Consider the following 20,363-nt stretch of genomic DNA (forward strand, 5'->3'; position numbering starts at 1 on the left):
CCACCTATTCTTTTTTTCTACTTTTGGTCACCCAGACTCCCTTGGACATATGTGAACGAAGGTCTGTTTGTTTCCATTGAAGCAAATATAGTCACTTGCTCACACTGGTGGCTTCCCTCAGTGAATTCCACTACTATTTTGGAAACTCCTGTATGAAAACACAGCAACCCAACCTGTCCCCATTGAGCCTCATGGGTGATTTCCACACAGTACTGCCCAATGTCTATGTAGTGAGGTTCACTTTTTGATAAAAAAAACAAAACTGGGTTTTGTTTCCTTTTGATAGCTTGTTACTAAGTCTGGGAATTCTGGTGTAATGGCAGGAATGCTGGCATAGGAGTCCCATCAGTGGTCTTAGAAAATCTGAATTCTAATTCTGATCTCTCAAGGCTTTATCACATTGGATGAATTGTTCCCAAGCCTAGTGTCCTTGAGGAGAAGGTATAAATTTATAACCTATAAATTCCTTTCAGCTCTAATACTCTGTGATTCTGTAAAGAATATTTCAGTTCAGTTCAGTTGCTCAGTCGTGTCTGACTTTGTGACCCCATGAATCGCAGCATGCCAGGCCTCCCTGTCCATCACCAACTCCCAGAGTTCATTCAGACTCGCGTCCATCAAGTCAGTGATGCCGTCCAGCCATCTCATCCTCTGTCGTCCCCTTATCCTCCTGCCTCCAATCCCTCCCAGCATCATGGTCTTTTCCAATGAGTCAACTCTTCACATGAGGTGGCCAAAGTATTGGAGGTTCAGCTTCAACATCAGTCCATCCAATGAACACCCAGGACTGATCTCCTTTAGGATGGACTGGTTGGATCTCCTTGCAGTCCAAGGGACTCTCAAGAGTCTTCTCCAACACCACAGTTCAAAAGCATCAATTCTTCGGTGCTCAGCTTTCTTCACAGTCCAACTCTCACATCCATACATGACTACTAGAAAAACCATAGCCTTGACTAGATGGACCTTTGTTGGCAAAGTAATGTCTCTGCTTTTGAATATGCTATCTAGGTTGGTCATAACTTTCCTTCCAAGGAGTAAGCGTCTTTTAATTTCATGACTGCAATCACCATCTGCAGTGATTTTGGATCCCCCCAAAATAAAGTCAGCCCCTGTTTCCACTGTTTCCCCATCTATTTGCCATGAAGTGATAGGACCAGAAGCCATAATCTTTGTTTTCTGAGTGTTGAGCTTTAAGCCAACTTTTTCACTCTCCTCTTTCACTTTCATCAAGAGGCTTTTTAGTTCCTCTTCACTTTCTGCCATAAGGCTGATGTCATCTGCTATCTGAGGTTATTGATATTTTCCCCAGCATTCTTGATTCCAGCTTGTGCTTCTGCAGCCCAGCATTTCTCATGATGTACTCTGCATAGAAGTTAAATAAGCAGGGTGACAATATACAGCCTTGACATAGTCCTTTTCTTATTTGGAACCACTCTGTTGTTCCATGTCCAGTTCTAACTGTTGCTTTCTGACCTGCATATAGGTTTCTCAAGAGGTAGGTCAGGTGGTCTGGTATTCCCATCTGTTTCAGAATTTTCCACAGTTTCTTGTGATCCGCAAGTCAAAGGCTTTGGCATAGTCAATAAAGCAAAAATAGATGTTTTTCTGGAACTCTCTTGCTTTTTCCATGATCCGGCAGATTTTGGCAATTTGATCTCTGGTTTCTCTGCCTTTTCTAAAACCAGCTTGAACATCTGGAAGTTCATGGTTCATGTATTGCTGAAGCCTGGCTTGGAGAATTTTGAGCATTACTTTACTAGCATGTGAGATGAGTGCAATTGTTCGGTAGTTTGAGCATTCTTTGGCATTGCCTTTCTTTGGGATTGGAATGCAAACTGACCTTTTCCAGTCCTGTGGCCACTGCTGAGTTTTCCAAATTTGCTGGCATATTGAGTGCAGCGCTTTCACAGCATTGTCTTTCAGGATTTGAAATAGCTCAACTGGAATTCCATCACCTCCACTAGCTTTGTTCGTAATGATGCTTTCCAAGGCCCACTTGACTTCACATTCCAGAATATCTGGCTCTAGGTGAGTGATCACACCATCGTGATTATCTGGGTCATGAAGATCTTTCTTGTACAGTTCTTCTGAATAGTTTTTAAAAATTAGATTGAATTACACAACTCTCTATCATGCTTAAATACTTTTTGGATAAATAATTACAGGTCTGGCTTCACAAAGCTCTTGGGGAAAGTAAAATAGTGTAGCTGCTGCTGCTGCTAAGTCACTTCAGTCATGTCCAACTCTGTGTGACCCCATAGACGACAGCCCACCAGGATCCACCGTCCCTGGGATTCTCCAGGAAGAACACTGGAGTGGGTTGCCATTTCCTTCTCCAAAAATAGTGTGGATGGGTGGTCATTTAACCAACTACTGCTATTCTTGTTTTATTTCATTGAATATCTCTTTGTAGATTTTGTCAATAATGCTTTCTTAAAATGATTTCATTCACTGAATAAATACATATGGAGTGTGTTTGCTGGACTCTAAGCATATCCCTTATGGTAGAAAGCGATGTAGAATGAAACAGCCTCTTGATGAAAGTGAAAGAGGAGATTGAAAAAGTTGGCTTAAAGCTCAGCATTCAGAAAACTAAATTATGGCATCTGGTCCCACCACTTCATGGCAAATAGATGGGGAAATAGTGGAAACAGTAAGAGACTTTATTTCTGGGGGCTCCAAAATCACTGCAAATGGTGACTGTAGCCATGAAATTTAAAGACACTTGCTCCTTGGAAGAAAAGTTATGACCAACCTAGACACCATATTAAAAAGCAGAGACATTGCTTTGCCACCAAAGGCCCATCTAGTCAAAGTTACGGTTTTTCCAGTCATGTATGGATGTGAGTTGGACTATAAAGAAAGCCGAGCACCAAAGAATTGACGCTTTTGAACTGTGGTGTTGGAGAAAACTCTGAAGAGTTCCTTGAACTGCAAGGAGATCCAACCACTCATCCTAAAGGAAATCAGTCTTGAATATTCATTGGAAGGACTAATGTTGAAGGTGAAACTCCAATACTTTGGCCACCTGATGTGAAGAGCTGACTCATTTGAAAAGACCCTGATGCTGGGAAAGATTGAAGGTGGGAGGAGAAGGGGATGACAGAGGATGAGATGGTTGGATGGCATCATCGACTCAATGGGCATGAGTTTGAGTAAAGTCTGGGAGTTGGTGATGGACAGGGAGTCCTGGTGTGCTGCAGTCCATGAGGTCACAAAGAGTCAGAGATGGCTTGGCAACCGAACTGAACTGATGTGAACTGAAGCATATCATGTTGAACAAGAAAAAGTCCTTGCCTGTGTGAAGCATAGAGGAAAAGAGAATATTAAAGATGTTAATTGAAGGACTTCTCTGGTGTCCAGTGGTTAAGACTCTGTGCTCCCATTGCAGGGTACACACCCCCAAATTAATTAATTATTAAAAAAATTTAAAAATGGAATGACAAATCAGTGGACAAGTGCTATCATTAAGCAAAGTACAGTGTTTTAAAAGGACACCACTGTGGACACTTATCAAGACATGGATACTCAGGACTGGCTTTCTAGAGTGTCATTTATTTAAAACCTCTAGGATGAATATTGGTTAGGAGTTGGGAAGTGGGGCATTTTGGAAAGCATTCAAGTCGGGTAACTGCAGAATGTCTGGAGCCTCAAGTTTTGGGGGAGGGAATGGAGAGTAGATTAAGAAGCAAAGTGATGACTCTATCAGGAAAAAAAAAAAAAAAGAACTTCATCATAAGAGCAATGGGACCCTTTGGGAGATTTAGTAAAAGAAGGCAATCAATTTATATTTTAGGAATATTCTGATTGCAGCATAGAAAGTGTATTAGTGATCAGTAAGACATCATTTTAAAATACCTATATCCTTTGAAGTACTTATAACCTTAAAATTTACTATAGACCATTATTTTGAATACCTATTCCCTTGCTTACCAGTTGCATAACATTCCATCAGAACAATACACCATGATTTTCTCCACCATCTCCTAATAATTTATTTTTAGATATACAATCAGTGTAAGTTACAGTCATTTTGATAGCTCTTCATTGCCAGTTTACCCACAAGAGAAATTGTTTCAACTTCGAGTTTTACCAGTCATATAATTATGCACCCTGACTAGCATATTCTCACAGAGATTGTATTTTATTATTTCTTGACCTGTTAGTTCAACACCAGGCACTTTATGGTAAACTCCTGGCCTGACTGGAGAAAAGCACATAGGCCCTTGAGGCGATGACTTGGTGTTATGAGGTCGCTTTTAAGTAGACCCTCCTCTTGCCACATCCCTAGATTACAAAACACACTCAGACTGAATTAACCCTCACCACAATGCCGGTTTTTCCAGTGCTAATCCCAGGCATCTTAGGGACTAAGTGTTCTGTATTCTATGGGTATTTATATAAACTGAAGCTTCAGAGACTCTCCAGTATTAATGACATACCATCTCATTTGATGGTTATTCAGGGGAAAAACTCCCTAAAATACTGGGTTTCTAGGTGTTCATATGATGATATGCTGGTTTTATGAACGGATGAGTGCAGGGCCTCCCCTGGGTCGTTGCTTTTCTCTGTTGAATAATTAGGGCTTAAGAAAAGAAGACTTCAGGCAGAATCTTGGTGCTCCCAATTGCCTTAATTTTATTTCTGGGAAAACAAGTTGATATACTGGCATCCATGTCTTCAACATCCAGGGAGCAGTTTGTCTTCAAAGTATCTTATACCCATTCAGAATTCCGTGAGAATTAATTAAGTGGAGAAGTTTCAAAGACAAAATCTGATCTGGAGTACAATACCATAGTGTACTGTTTTTGCAATTTCAGCCTCCTGAAGGTATTAAGAATAGCCCCTCTCTAGCTGTCAATACACGTTCTCAAAGCCAAAGCACTAAACTGTGAAATGAGCAAGGGCTGATACAATGATGGAAGTAAGACATCTTTATGTCTCTCTGACAAGAACTCCCTGGAGGACTTGTCAGGCAGTGTGTGTGTGTGTGTGTGGTTTAAGAGTCCATCAATGAATGAAAATTATATTAGTAATGTCCCTGTATTGGTAGCACTGTTTTGAACTCACTGAACCTGATTAAAATCCTGTGATTTTAATTTCAAAAGTAATTTTTGAGATCATTTTAACCATTCACCAGTTTTCAGTTACCATACATGAGGTAATGTTTTTCTTTAATGTAGAAAATACAGAAAGATGAAAATAAAAGCTTCTGTTAATTGCTGATGCCATTTTAACCTTTTAAAAGTATTTTAAAATCATTTAAAATTTTTACCAATGTCCCTTCCTTTTTTACTCTGAACACACACACAGAAGTTGGGATACTACAATGTTTTTGGTGTGTATTAAAATAATTTATTTATTTCATATATATTATTCAAAATTTATATTTTTATGTATATGTATGTATGAATATATACACACATCAGAGGAAGATCTATATCTTTCACAATATATGATTGTGTTAGAAAAGTGTATATTCTAAAATCATCCCCTTAAAATAACCGCTATTATCATTTTGGGAATAGATCCTTCTAGCTGTGTGTGTGTGTGTGTGTGTGTGTGTGTATGAGAGGTATAGATAGATGTATATATTGATAAAAGAGTGTTCCCTAATGTGTTTTTAAAATGTATAACTTTCTTTTTCTTTTTTTTCTTTTTTTCTTTCCTTTTCTCTGCCTCTTTCCCATCATCTTTTTGTTTTCCTGCTCTAGTAATAGACACATAACAAAATTCACCGCCTTAATCATGGTAAAGATTCATTTAGGTGGCATTAAGTATATTCACATAGTTGTGCAATCATAATCCACGTTTAGAACTTTTCTACTTTCCCAGACTGAAAATGCACATCAGTTAAAAAATTACTCAACATGCCTCCCCTCCCCTGACCTCCTTGTTAACCACATTTTGCTTTGTCTTCATGAATTTCATGACTTTAGGTATCGTATATCATTGGATTCATACTGTATATATCCTCTTTAACTGGCTTATTTCATCTTAGCCTAATGTTTTCATGATTCATTCCTGTTTTAGCTGTTTCAGAATTTCTTGTTTTAAGCTGAATATTACAACATTTATGTTTATACTGCAGTTTGTTTATTCATTCATCTGTCAGTGGACACTTTGGTTGCTCTCACAGTTTTGGATATTATGAATAATTCTGCTATGAACATGAGTATACAGATACTTGATAAGAGTCCTTCCCTGTTGTCAGTTCTTTGGGGTAGATATCCAGAAGTGGAGTTGCTAGATTGTTGATATGTTTTGAAACATTTTAATAATACAATATTTCATTATAGGAATGTTCCATCATTTATTTAACCAGTCCCCAAGTACTGATTATTTAAGTTGCACATAATATGTTATTTTTATAAATTACATTGCCAAGAACATATCTTGAAACTGAAGGTTTAACCATCCATGATTATTTCTTTTGGTTAAATTCTTAAAAATGAAAGGTTAGCTTTTGTTAGGACTTCTGATACATATCACTAAATTAGCTCTCAAATTGCCCACAAGAAGTTTACAGAAACAAATATTACCTTGGTCCCTAAGTCTGAATTATATGAACATAGCCCTTTGAAGACGTTGGGATAATGCCCTCCCATCACACATAGCCCCTAACTCCAGGTATAATTCCCTATTCTGTTTTAACCTAAATAGGTGGTTCTCAACTCCGGTTGCAACAGAAAATCATTTATTCCTCCCCTTTTTAATTTCCAGATTTCACTCCCCAAGGAATAGGGCTAAGATAATTTATATCTAAAAAGCTCTAAGTGAAAGACACTTTGTATTTATAGAGCATTCGGTGATTCTGTTGTGCAGTCAGACTTGAAAAGTACTTCTGGATATATAGAAGCATATTCATACATTTTACTCTTAGTCTGTTGGATTGTTTTCTATCTCATGGGGTTATCTATCAAATGAAAAGTGTATGACTAGAATGAGCAAGAAATGCAACCATGGGTATTAAAGCCTGAATACTGGAAGGCAATCAGTGAGGGGACTCAAGATGCAAAATTAAGTCATTTTCTATATTAAGGGCTTAGAGAAAATGGTAAGTAATTTTTCTTGAGCAAAAAACAAGTAGCAAAAAAAGGGGGGAGGATGCATGGCATTATAACTGAAATAGGTAAGCTGGAGTTTCTTTCTTTCTTTCTTTCTTTCTTTTTTTTTCTTGCACTGTGTAAACTCAGACACCAGGTCTGTCCATTGATTTATCCCATCATGATTTATTAAGTACCTACATGGTGTGAAATTTTAGTGATAAGATCAAGCTCTTTTTGGCCAGTAAAACTCATTGCAAATATTCAGAATTTACTCTTGGAATCACTGGGTTTTGAATGGCCTTATGACTTCTTTTGTATAAGGATAGTATTAGAAGGAAAAGAGACATGAGCATACTCCCCTCAAGTCTGTGTCTTGAGCAGTGAAGCTCCTTTTTGGGGGGTTGTTATAGAATGACTTTTATTTGAAGAATAAGATAGACTACTCATTTGGAAAGGAGGATAAAATGACAGAATTCCTAGATCTTGTTTGTTGTTCAGCTAGAGTCAATCTGGGGAAGTAGTATGAATTTTCCAGAGTCACTCAGCTCTAAATAGTGGCAAAGCTGGGATTTTTTTGATCCTGAATTTTACTGCAGGACCCTTCAGTTTAATTGATCATCCTCTAGGGCATTTCTATCTGCCAATATCCTTAACTGAGAATGGAAAATGCACCTCCTGCAGTACAAGTGGCCTGTAAAAATCCTTCATTTGGCTTCATCGTGTTTGCCTCCCCCCCCCAAAAAAAATGAGCATAGCTTTAAAGTCAGAAGAGGAACCTCTGATCCATTTTCCACACAGCAGTAATCAACTGACACAGTACAGCAGCTGCCTTACACCATGGACTTTTATTTTATACAGTTCATGTCCCTCTGTTGTTCCCCAGATAACAATGCTAAATATCACTTGCTGTCTGTTGTACCATTTACTCCATTAGTTTTCTTCTACACAGAAATATTTTTCTGAACCCACATATACTGAGAAGTCCTCTGTGTTTGTTTACATGAATTTCTCATATGTGGTTTATTTTACTTTTTCTTTACCCAAGAATGATAATAGTGTTTAGTTGCTCAGTTGTGTCCAACCCTTTGCAACCCTTTGAACTGTAGGCCACCAGCTTTCTCCATAGGATTTTCCAGGCAAGAATATTAGAGTCAGTTGCCGTTTCCTTCTGCAGGGGATCTTCCTGACCCAAGGATCGAATCCACATCGCCTATGTCTTCTGCATGGCAGGTGGATTCTTTACCCCATGAGCCACTGGGGAAGAGAGGTGGAATGGTTTTTAAAACTTCAAACTACAGAACAGAACTAGGCTGCCTGGGTTGAATCCTATGTCTGCCATTTGCTAGTTGTGTAACCTTGTATAAATACATGTTAAAGATACATATGCTTCAGTATCTTCATCTGGAAACTAAGGATAAGTAATAGATTCTGTCTCAAGGGTACCTGTAAGGAGTAAGTATAAACTGCATTGGATACAAAATGTTTACACAAAGTAAATGCTTTATAAGTGTTTACTATTATTATATCTTTTTAAAAATACCAGTTGGTATTCTAGATTGTTTTTCCTGCCACAAAGATATATGGACAAAATACATAGCTCCAAGTGACAAATGGCCACTAGGTTTTGTTCAAATAACTTTACACAACTGTCATGAAAAGAAAAGTGAAGCTGAAATATTTGTAATCCTATCTTCTAACAAATCAACCATCACTCTTTCCATAGTTTGTCTAGTTCTTGCCCATATGGAAATGCCATTCTGTGTAGCCTCGGTTGTATTGTACATATGATTGATTTCACATTCTGTGTTTTTCATTTAATATTTATATTTTCATTTAACATTTATATTTTCATTTAACATCTTAAGCATATTTTCATGTGTTTATAATACCTAGAACCAAATTTAAGGAAGGGGATTTGAGTTTTATGTTGCTGTGTATATGTCAGACTTTAGCTTTTATATATTTTCCCTTTCTGTTACCTTAGAAAGTTTTCATTCCAAATAGAAGTCATGTTTGCTCACTACAAACATTTTTGTAAAAAATTTGAATGAAGAGTTATTTAGTGCAGCAACTTTGATTCCCTTTGTCTTCTTGTGGCTTTAGCAACTAGCTCAGTGCCTAACACATAGTAGAATTTCAGTAAAGTTTTGTTGAATAGATACTTTGGCTTATTTAAATTTTATGGGATTGGGGTATTATAGTTATTTGATAGTTAATTCAAAATATGTTTCCTTTTAATATGTGTTAAGATTATTTTTAAATGTTTTAGTTTCTTTCTTTTCATGGTTCAATTATTTAAAATTTGCCACTTGACTATTTCTGTAGGGGATTTGAGTGAATATCAAGTAAAACTTACATATATAATCTGACCATTAAAATGAAAATAAGCACTTCAGATGCTTCTTTGAAAGATAGTAGTAATTAATAAATTCCAATAGTAAAGTCCTTACATTATTTATAGGGAAGAAGAGACTAATGAGGTTACTGTAAAGCATGCATTAAACATATGAGACTTCCTTGATTGTCAAGTAATAAAAGAAATGAAATACCTTATATTTTGCTTTTTTTTTTGTAGTCTGACAAGAGAAATGAATTTTTCTTGGGAGACCATTATTCATTTATTCAAGTATTTGTTAAATGCCTGTTATGTACTATGATATGAAAAAGACAGTGAAAAGCAGCTGTAAAAAGGGACTGTTTCTAACTCTATGAAAAGAGACATACACAATCGTGATATGTGTAGAAGAGAGATACAATGCTCACTGTGCCAGAGGATTTGGGCAATGGTTCACTGAGGGAACTGACACTCAGGCTGAGACTTCAAGGGTTCTTAGAAATTAGCTCAATATAGAATCCAGAGAGAGGTGAGGAAGCACAGAGTTATAATCCATGAGATGGCAGAGAGTCTGGCACGTCAACTATGAAAGGAAGTCAGTGTCAGAGAGTGACATGATATTGACCTCTCAAGGAGAGGCAGAAGAGATAGACTGGGTGAAAATCACTCCACTAAAGCATTGAAGACTTTTCAGCAGGAAAGTAATGTGATTAGATCTGCATTTGGGAGAAATCACTCTTCCTATACCATCTTACGGGCTTCCCTTGTAGCTCAATTGGTAAAGAATCTGCCTGCAATTCAGGAGATCCAGGTTCGATTCCTGGGTTGGGAAGATCCCCTGGAGAAGCAAATGGCAATCCATCCAGTGTTCTTGCCCAGAGAATCCCATGGACAGAGGAGCCTGGCGGGCTATAGTCCATGGGGTTGCAATCAGTCAGACATGACTTAGCAACTAAACCACCAAACCACCGTACCCTCTTACAGGTGACGATAGTGGTTAAGAATCTGCCTGTCAGTGAAGGAGATGCCAGAAAGGAGAGTCTGATCCCTGAGTCAGGAAGATCCTCTGGAGTAGGAAATGGCAACTCACTCCAGTATTCTTGCCTGGAAAATTCCAGCACATTCCAGCACTATGGTGGGCCATAGTCCATGGAGTCACACGAACATAACTGAGCATGCACATCCCATTCTTACTTAACTCTTCCTACAGAACGAAGGATTCATTAAAGGGGAACAAGCATAGACTCTGGGAGACCAGAGTGAGTGCTGTTGGATAAGTCCTTGTGAGGGGTGGTGTAGTGTCTTGGAGTTGGCTTACAGTAGAGGAAATGGTGAAATGTAGATGTTGCCTATTTAGGGAATAGGATCACCAGGATTTGATGCTTGAATGGGATGTGAGGGAGAGGGTCAAGAATGACTCTGAGTGTTCTCATTTCAAAAACACTAGAATGGACAAGAAAACCAAACGAAAGGCATGAAAAGCAGATTCAAGGAAGATGCTGAAACAGTTTTTAACATCTTGAGGCTGAAGAGTGTCTGAGACATCCAAGTAAACACATGAAATAGACAGTTGAATATTTGGACCTGGTATTTCAAGTATAGATGGGTTCTGCAGATAGAAATTCAGAAGATTGTTCATACAGAGAAGGTATTTCAAGTTGTGGGCATAATTCTGGAGAGATTTAATAGAGAGGAGAGGAGGTCCTGTGTCAGATAAAAAGGATCATTATTCAGGGGCCATTGGGCAACATGTTGACTCAAGTTGTCAGTAGCACTTTTATAAAAATATTGGAAAAGTACTTCTGACAGAAAGCTATAAAGAGGCTGGGTCTTTGCTATCACTGTTGAATAGACATGGTGGTTCTTGACTGCCCTCTTTATTACAGAAGACAAATTTCTATCTATGACCATGATAATTTGATTTTCCCTGGTGGCTCAGATGGTAAAGAATCTGCCTGAATGTGAGAGACCCAGGTTCAATCCCTGGGTCAGGAAGATCCCCTGGAGAAGAGAATGGCAAGCCACTCCAGTATTCGTACCTGGAGAATCCCATGTACAGAGAAGCCTGGCAGGCTATAGTCTATGGGGTCACAAAAAGTCGGACACTACTGAGCAACTAACACTTTCACTTTCAGCTTGCCAGTTTGACTTCTTCCCAACTTATAAAAAAAGCAAGTCAGTTATTAAAACACTGTAAGGTAATTGCTTTAATGGAGGTCTATACACAGCTGGGGCTTCCCCAGTGGCTCAGGGGGTAAAGCGCCTGCATGCAAGGCGGGAGACCCGGGTTCGATCCCTGGGTCGGGAAGTTCCCCTGGAGAAGGAAATGGCAACCCACTCCAGTATCCTTGCCTGGAGAATCCCATGGATGGAAGAGCCTGGTGGGCTACAGTCCATGGGGTCGCAAAGAGTCGGACACGACTGAGCGAGCTCACATCACTTACAAAGCTGCGGTCCATGGGGTCGCTAAGAGTCGGACACGACTGAAGCAACCTAGCAGCAGCAGCATACTAAGCCCACTGTGGCTATGACTAAAGTACCGTAGAAGTCCTTCCAGATGATTTTTATGTCTTTTCACATTTTTATTTTTCTATTAAGCATTTTGTGAATATCATCAACATGTTAATCTCTGTGAGCTATTGGGAAGAGGATAGTATTTTAGGATGTCTCCCTGTTCCCCAGCAGTTTATAATCTGGTATAGGGGTGAATACATAGTAACTGTTGAATGAAGGTCTCTAGACTTCTGGAAAGACATTACAGAAGAGGCACCACTTGATCAGAGACTTGAAGAATTAGTAGCAACTGCCAAGCAGAAGATGGCTGTGTCTGAGCGACAAAGGAAAAACATAGTGGAGAGATATAAAGAACAAGTCATAGATTGTAGGAGGAGGTCCTGGCTAACAAATATGAGTAGACACATGAGTGTATGGTCTATTCTTATCTCTACATAAGCCTAATATTGGATGTATACTGTGAGTGATGGTGGAAATAGGGAGGTGGCTGGACAGAAAGGCAAGGGCTAGATTGTAGAGTCCTTATACAGTGTATTTAAAAAGGGATAGAGAATAATAAAAAGAGTTCAACACAAGGCAGAATCATTTGCAAATGTAGATGAATAGAGAGTCAGGATCAAGTATTCACATTAGAGGTAATATCACCATGACAGTATTGAGGAGATATGGGAGAGAAATAAAGTTAGATCATGACTATGAAGAGCTCTGAAAAGGGATGATGAAAGCCAGAACTCAGAGAGAGAAAGTGAGACTAGGGTAAAGCACAGGGATGCCAGAGATATTAAGGGCTTATGTAGACATACCCCTTGTCCAAGGTAAGGAGCAGCGGTAGCACTTTGCTGGAGCAGCCATAAAGAGATACCCCATGTCCAAGGTAAGAGAAACCCAAATAAGACGGTAGGTGTTGCGAGAGGGCATCAGAGGGCAGACACACTGAAACCATAATCACAGAAAACTAGTCAATCTGATCACATGGACCACAGCCTTGTGTAACTCAGTGAAACTAAGCCATGCCATGTGGGGCCACCCAAAATGGGCAGGTCATGGTGGAGAGGTCTGACAGAATGTGGTCCACTGGAGAAGGGAATGGCAAACCACTTCAGTATTCTTGCCTTGAGAACCCCATGAACAATATGAAAAGGCGAAATGATAGGATACTGAAAGAGGAACTCCCGAGGTGGATAGGTGCCCAATATGCTGCTGGAGATCAGTGGAGAAATAAGTCCAGTAACAATGAGGGGATGGAGATAGTCTTTCATGTTCTGAATATTTTGCATCTAATGGACTTGAAATTAAAAGATGCTTATTCCTTGGAAGGAAAGTTATGACCAACCTAGATAGCATATTCAAAAGCAGAGATATTACTTTGCCGACTAAGGTCCATCTAGTCAAGGCTATGGTTTTTCCAGTGGTCGTGTATGGATGTGAGAGTTGGACTGTGAAGAAGGCTGAGCGCCGAAGAATTGATGCTTTTGAACTGTGGTGTTGGAGAAGAATCTTGAGAGTCCCTTGGACTGCAAGGAGATCCAACCAGTCCATTCTGAAGGAGATCAGCCTTGGGATTTCTTTGGAAGAAATGATGCTAAAGCTGAAACTCCAATACTTTGGCCACCTCCTGTGAAGAGCTGACTCATTGGAAAAGACCCTGATTCTGGGAGAGATTGGGGGCAGGAGGAGAAGGGGTGACAGAGGATGAGATGGCTGGATGGCATCACTGACTCGATGGACGTGAGTCTGAGTGAAATCTGGGAGTTGGTGATAGACAGGGAGGCCTGGCGTGATGCAATTCATGGGGTCACAAAGAGTTGGACACAACTGAGCGACTGAACTGAACTGAAATGAACAATGTAGAAGGCATGGTCATAGATTAGATTAGAAGTGTGTGCACACATGTACACATGCAGGGGTGTGTTTAGGGAATGGGTGGGTCATGGGTGAGAGGGATAGAGGAATGTTAGTTGTTATTCCACTTTGGGCATAAAGGAAGTTGAGGGCTTGCTCCCAAAGGTGGGCACGAGGTGTGCACTTATAACCCCTTGTCTGTTCTTGTCTCTCAGCCACAGCCAGTTCTTTCTGGTAGTGGAGACATCCATTCAACAGTTATTATTTAGCAGTACTTCCTCCAGACTACAAACTCCTGGGGGCCATGTAGACATGCCCTCTTCATCCTGGGATACTACTCTCTTTCCATTAACCTTGCCAAGCTTTCCATGTTGAAGAAGCCTAGAAAATGATTGATGGACAAATAACCATATTAGAAGACTGCTACAGAGATTCGAGCCTCAGGGAAAAAATATATATGTTTGTGTGTGTGTGTGTGTGTGTGTGATCTTTAAAATGTGCATGATTTTCAAAATTAAAATGTTAAATCATGATAAAACTTCAAGAATTCCTGCAAAAAAAAGAAAAAGAAATGCCAAAAATAAATATTTGGAAGTGTCTAATCCAGTAAGTAGAAAAGATTCGCTATGTATTTAATTGAATATGTGGGCCAGGAAAGTGTTGCCATAGCTCTCTTTTACCATGAAGAACATAAATAAATATGCTTTAAAATGATTCCTGTTCTTTACCCCCTTCCACCTCCAATGAGGTAAAGAGTTTTAAATTGCAAATGAAAAAAAATATATAGCTAAATGTGCTATTTTCACACACGTAACTATGAGATAGAAAACACTCAGAAACATGCCGGCACATACACAGCAGAATTTATAATATAGTTTTGAGAATCCTTCTCATCTAGTGAGCTGTTTCCTAGAAGAAGGCAGTGGCTCCTGAAATTGTGCCCTGATGCCTTCCTTCAAAGTCTTTAGGAATCTTTAAGCAGTGTATGTGTGTGCACATGTGTGCATGTTCACCAAGAAAGAAGAAGAGAAATTGGTTGAAAAAAGTTGCTTCTAAGGATTAGGATTAATTCTTTGTTGTTTACTTTATAAATATGACTGGTTTTCATCTTCAAAGTATGTGACTGTTAAGTGTCTGTTTTGCGGGCAGACTCCTTTCCAGCTGCGGTGTAGAGTATGCCTGCCATTAACCCAGTTGCTCCGTCACTGTCTCCATTTATAGTTGGGTTTGTAAAGTGTTTAAAATAGGAACTCTGGGTTTCTGCTGATCTTGAGTCATCAAAGAAAAGAAAAGCTTTATTCGTTCTTATATTCAATTCCATTCATGCAGACATTTTTTTGAGATTGACATGGTTGACTAAAAAAATCTAACCTTGCATGTTTTTAGGTTCAAACTGAATCTTCTGTACTCTCTTCTTCAGAATATCAGGATCTTACTGAGTATTTATTTTGGAGTTTTTTCATGAAAGAAAGTGAAAGTGAAGTTGCTCAGTCGTGTCCGACTGTTTGCCACCCTGTGGGCCATAGCCCACTAGGATCCTCTGTCCATGGGATTCTCCAGGCAAGAATACTGGAGTGGGTTGCCATTTCCTTCTCCAGGGGATCTTCCCGACCCAGGGATCGAAGCCAGGGATCGAACCCGGGTCTCCCGCTCTGGGGGGAGACGCTTTAACCTCTGAGCCACCAGGGAAGCCTGTTTTTTCATGATATGTATTTTAACAAATTGCTTAATGTGGAAATAACATCTTCTATTGGGTACTATTGGGACCACCCTCCTAGAGAGGGAAATGCTACTCCACCAAGACAAGAATTTTCATGTTACTTAAATTACAAAAGGAGATGGCAAGTTGGCCCTATGAGAGGCTATCAAAAAGGGGGAAAAAAGATAACTATAGTCAACAGTTTACTATAATTTAACAGAAAACTAAGTCTAAGATTACAAAATCTCTGGGAAACTACAACTGAGACAAATCACAAATGATAGGAAAAGATAGCTGTCACAGTCAGAACCCAATAAAAATGCTAGCACACAGAAACCAGCCCCTTCCAAGGAACTGATTTATAAATGTCCTGTGTGTATAGGTCTATTTGGGTATAGAGAAGCCATTAGGGATGAAATGATAGTCTGGGGCTAGCAGAGTCAGAACTGTCATCCTGTACATTCAAGAGGACCGACCTGCAGGGGAGCAGTTGATTGTGAATAGAAGAGATTGTTGTAGAAGAAAGATCCTAGAAAGGACCAGTGGCCCTCCACGGTTGATAGCTGGGGACATCACAATCAGGTTCCTGGAAGAAATGTGACTCAAGAGTTTTTTAGTATCTGTCGACAGGGGCACTGTTGTCTGCTTTGGTTTAACACTGATGTGTTTTCACCTTCTACCTGCTCAATGAAAATAGCATCTCCTAATCACTGTGACAATGAAAGGCATTGCCACACATTTCTGATCCCTCCCTGGTCACTAGGTGATTCCCTCTCCAGCTGAGAACCACTATATGTTAATCAAATGTCCCTGGGATTGTTTTAATCTTTATCTCTAGCTGAGATCACCATAAGCTATCCTCAGAAAGCCATATATCTAAATAGATCTACTTGGATATTATGGCGAGAATAGGATAGCTGTACCATCTCCAGCCTCACAGCCACATCCCAGGAGGGAAGGAGGAAAGGGGAAAACTAGGAAAGGATGATCTATGTCAGGAGAGCTGTAGTTTTTCCAGAAATGCTTTGCATACATCTCATTAGCCAGAGGTGTATCACATGGCAACTCCTGCATGCAAAGTTCTAGGGAAGTGTGAGCATATTAGTGCTCTTAATAAAACTGAAATCTTTTGAGTAATGGAGAAGGGGAGTGTGTATGAGAAAGCAGTTAGCAGCATCTGCACCCCTGCCATGTATATCTCTCTGATGGCTTGGTGTGAATAAATGACACTAGAATAATACAAAGTCTTATATTGATTCTTCTTATACATATTGGAATTTATTTGGAAATTAATGAACAACCAAAATAGGGTGTAGTTATTCATTTCTTGTATTAACTAACCTAATCATAATAGGGAAGAGCAAAATTAAAACATTCTATTACTGGCATGATTACAGATCCCTGAAAGATCAGTGCCTCAGGATGAATGTTTGAATTTTCAGACCTTCTCTAAGCCTTTACTTATTCCCAGACTAACCAAGACATCTCACAGTTAAACAAAAGGTCTCTTAATCTTTGTGCTCTTAGGTCCTTTTTAGGATATTCAGCAAATAGTTTTGAATTGAACAAATGACTGCAACAGAAATAGAAGATATAAAGGGAGGAGAAGGCTGCTTTTGTGTTATCTTTAGTAAATCACTCTTAACAGGAATCTTTGATCCTAAATTTAGTATTTCTTTGATTGTGCCAGGGGTATATGTTTATTCCTCTCAATGCTTCTCATTTTTATTTTTGTTCCCTCTCTTTAGCCCTTCCCCTTTCTTTTTCTAGTAATGCACTTTATGGTGATCAAGTCTTTGGACAGTTTGTTTGCGATCACATTGTTCAATTTATTTTCTCTTGGCTCTGATATTTCAGTATGTATTTTAAAAAGTCATTACCAAGTCCACTGTCAATAATTTTTTTCCTCTATTTTTTTTAAAAAAGAGCTTTATCTCTTACGTTTTGATTCAGGGTTATTCTTTGTATGTGGTGTAAAGTAAGGGTGCAGCTTCATTCTTTTGCATGCGGATGTCCGGTATTCTCAGCACCACTTATTGTAAAAACTATCCTTTCCCCATCAAACGATCTTGGCACCCAAGTCAAAAGTCAAATGACCGTGTATGCAAGGGTTCATTTCTGGGTTCTCTGTTCTATCTCATTGGTCTATGTTTGTCTTTATGCCGGTAGAACATTGTTTGCTTATTATAATTTTGTAATAAATTTTGAAGTTGCATGTGGGAACTTCAATCTTCTTTTAAGGTTGTTTTGGCTATTCAGTCTCTTGAGATTCCATTTTTCAGGAAAGTTCAGTTGGAATTTTTACAGGGATTACATTAAATCTATAGATTACTATGGATAGTATTAATGTATTTACAATATTGTCTTTCAATCCATGAAGATTGCATGTCTTTCCATTTAGTTGTGTCTTCTTTAATTTATCAGCAGTATTTTATGCTTTTCAATGTGTAATTCTTTCACCTCTTTGGTTAAGTTTTTTTTTTTTTTTTCCCTAAGGTTTTTTTCTTTCTTTCTGATGTTATTATAAGTGGAATTGTTTCCTTAGTTTCTTTTCTGGATTGTTCATTGCACAAAAGCACAATTGATTTTTGTGTTAGTCTGTGAACTTTTAGATGGCAGGAGCCATGCCTTCTTTAGGTTTTGCAGAGTTAATACAAAAATATAATACCATTTATTAATATTTGTTTATGTGTATTTATTTTGCATTAGCAGTAATCTTTGTCTTTTTTTTTTTCCTTTTCTCTCTCCTGCTTTAGGGTACTACTAGTTCAACAGCTTCTCCTCCAGTCTCCACCCCTGTCACAGGACATAAGAGAATGGTCATACCAAACCAACCCCCTCTGACAGCAACTAAGAAGTCTACACTGAAGCCACAGCCTGCACTCCAGGCTGGACCAATCCCTGTGGCTCCGATTGGAACACTAAAACCCCAGCCTCAGCCTGTCCCAGCTTCTTACACTACAGCATCCACCCCTTCAAGACCTACCTTCAATGTGCAGGTGAAGTCAGCCCAGCCCAGCTCCCATTACATGGCTGCTCCTTCACCAGGACAATTTTATGGTTCAGGGCCAGGGGCCCAAAGTTATAACACTCAACCAGTTCCTATCTCTGGGCAAGGTCCACCTCCTTCTACACGGGGAGGCATGGATTATGCATATGTTCCACCACCAGGACTTCAGCCTGAACCTGGGTATGGGTATGCTCCCAACCAAGGACGCTATTATGAACCCTATTGTGCAGTGGGGCCTGGCTATGGGGGCAAAAATGACTCTGATCCTTCCTATGGTCAACAAGGCCACCCAAATACCTGGAAGCGGGAACAAGGGTATACTCCTTCTGGCCCTGGGAACCAGAACCCTGCTGGGATGTATCCAGTTGCTGGTCCCAAGAAGACCTATATCACAGATCCTGTTCCAGCCCCCTGTGTACCACCACTGCAACCAAAGGTAGGAAATTTATTGACATATTGGTGGGAATAAAAGGATACCTTTCTCGGCCTGCCTTCCCCAGAAAGCAGAGCCTAAGGCAAAAGTATTAATATATGTTCTACTTTTATTTCAAGTACAGTCTGAAGGAAGTGCTTGGATAGAGGCAGGAAAATGGGGAGATCCTATTTGGGGATATGGGAGAGTATTATCAATATGAATTCTGTTAAGTATCAAGTACAACTAATTGTTCAGTTTTGAAGGACCAGCTTTCAAAAGACCGTATGAACCATAGCAGCTTAGGATAATCTCTTCCATGGGAAAGAAGGAAAACTAATTTATTTTCCCGCTCTTTGTTTCCTGTTGATCAAAGCCTTCTACCGTGGGTTAGAGACTTCCTCACACTTAGATGTTGCATTTACTTGGTCACTAAATAGATCTGAAGCATCTGATGTCTTAGCAGGGATAGGGAATCCCTAGGTGTGGAGGTGAGAGGTGCTCAGGGCAACACAAGATGAACTGCTGTCGTATTGGGCTCTTGTGAAGGTGGTCACAACCCAGGCAAAGTTGGTGCCACAGTGACTGCTAGGGAAGAACAAGTGGATAAGGGCCCAGGAGACAGCTGAAGCTAAGGTAATACAGATACCTTGTCTAATTTTCTTTGGGAGAGGGCTGCAGTATAGTGGCCCTTGTTTATCTACATCAGTGATCCTCCAGGAAAAATATTACACTCCAACCTTTAATTCTATTAGGCAACTTAAAAAATTTCTTTATGACAGTTCTCTTGTTTATTGTTTGATTTCATTTCAAGCTTGTATTAGTTTTAAGTCAACATGTTTAGTTATGAACTTCTTATGAATAAGCAATGTATAATACTGTACACACCTACTCACCTACAGCTTGGGTTTTTCTTGACTGTTGGAACCAACATGATGATGTTTCCTCTCATTATGAAAAGAGGAACCAAGGAGAGTTACTTGGAAGGAGTGAGATGGAGAAACAAATCTAGTTTACAGCCATTGTGTTAAAACCAAGCTTTCCCTTCCCTTTCGTCAGAACCGTGAGAAATCAGAAATTGGAGAAGCCTGGATTAAATAGAAGTTCACTGGTAACCTGGGTGGATGGAAGTTTGTATCATATATATTTAACCCTTTACACATTTGAGATTGTCAATTTTGAGACATCCATTTGCATTTTCAACATTATAACAAAAATTAGTGAGGTCCTCACTCTTCCAGGGAGTTTATTCAACCACTGTTCTTACATGAAAGCATCAGCTCTGGTGCAGATGGATTTTAGGTTCCTTAGGGGTAAGGAACCCTTCCTAGCAGGTGAGGCCTGAGGATAGCTAGAGGTATCCATCTATCTTATGAATGCCCATTACACGGAAGTGAACCAGCCATGATCATTTTCCATCATAAACACTGCAAGCAAAAATGTTAAGTGCTTTTGAGACATTGCTCTTGGACAGGGTTTCTTTTGAAAAATCTCTTTATGAA

At 39.4% G+C, this 20,363-nt stretch overlaps 1 protein-coding gene across 1 annotated transcript in view; it reads left to right on the top strand.

Moving 5' to 3' along the window:
- LOC120872594 (LIM domain containing preferred translocation partner in lipoma) overlaps nucleotides 1-20,363 on the top strand; it is a 741,069-nt gene that overhangs the window by 438,392 nt on the left and 282,314 nt on the right. The window contains exon 7 of the mRNA XM_040253102.1: nucleotides 18,196-18,885. Within this exon, the coding sequence (XP_040109036.1) occupies nucleotides 18,196-18,885 (690 nt within the window). The remainder of the gene's footprint in view (nucleotides 1-18,195; nucleotides 18,886-20,363) is intronic.

Source organism: Oryx dammah, unplaced genomic scaffold, assembly GCF_014754425.2.
Source record: "Oryx dammah isolate SB20612 unplaced genomic scaffold, SCBI_Odam_1.1 HiC_scaffold_2, whole genome shotgun sequence".
NCBI lineage: Eukaryota > Metazoa > Chordata > Mammalia > Artiodactyla > Bovidae > Oryx > Oryx dammah.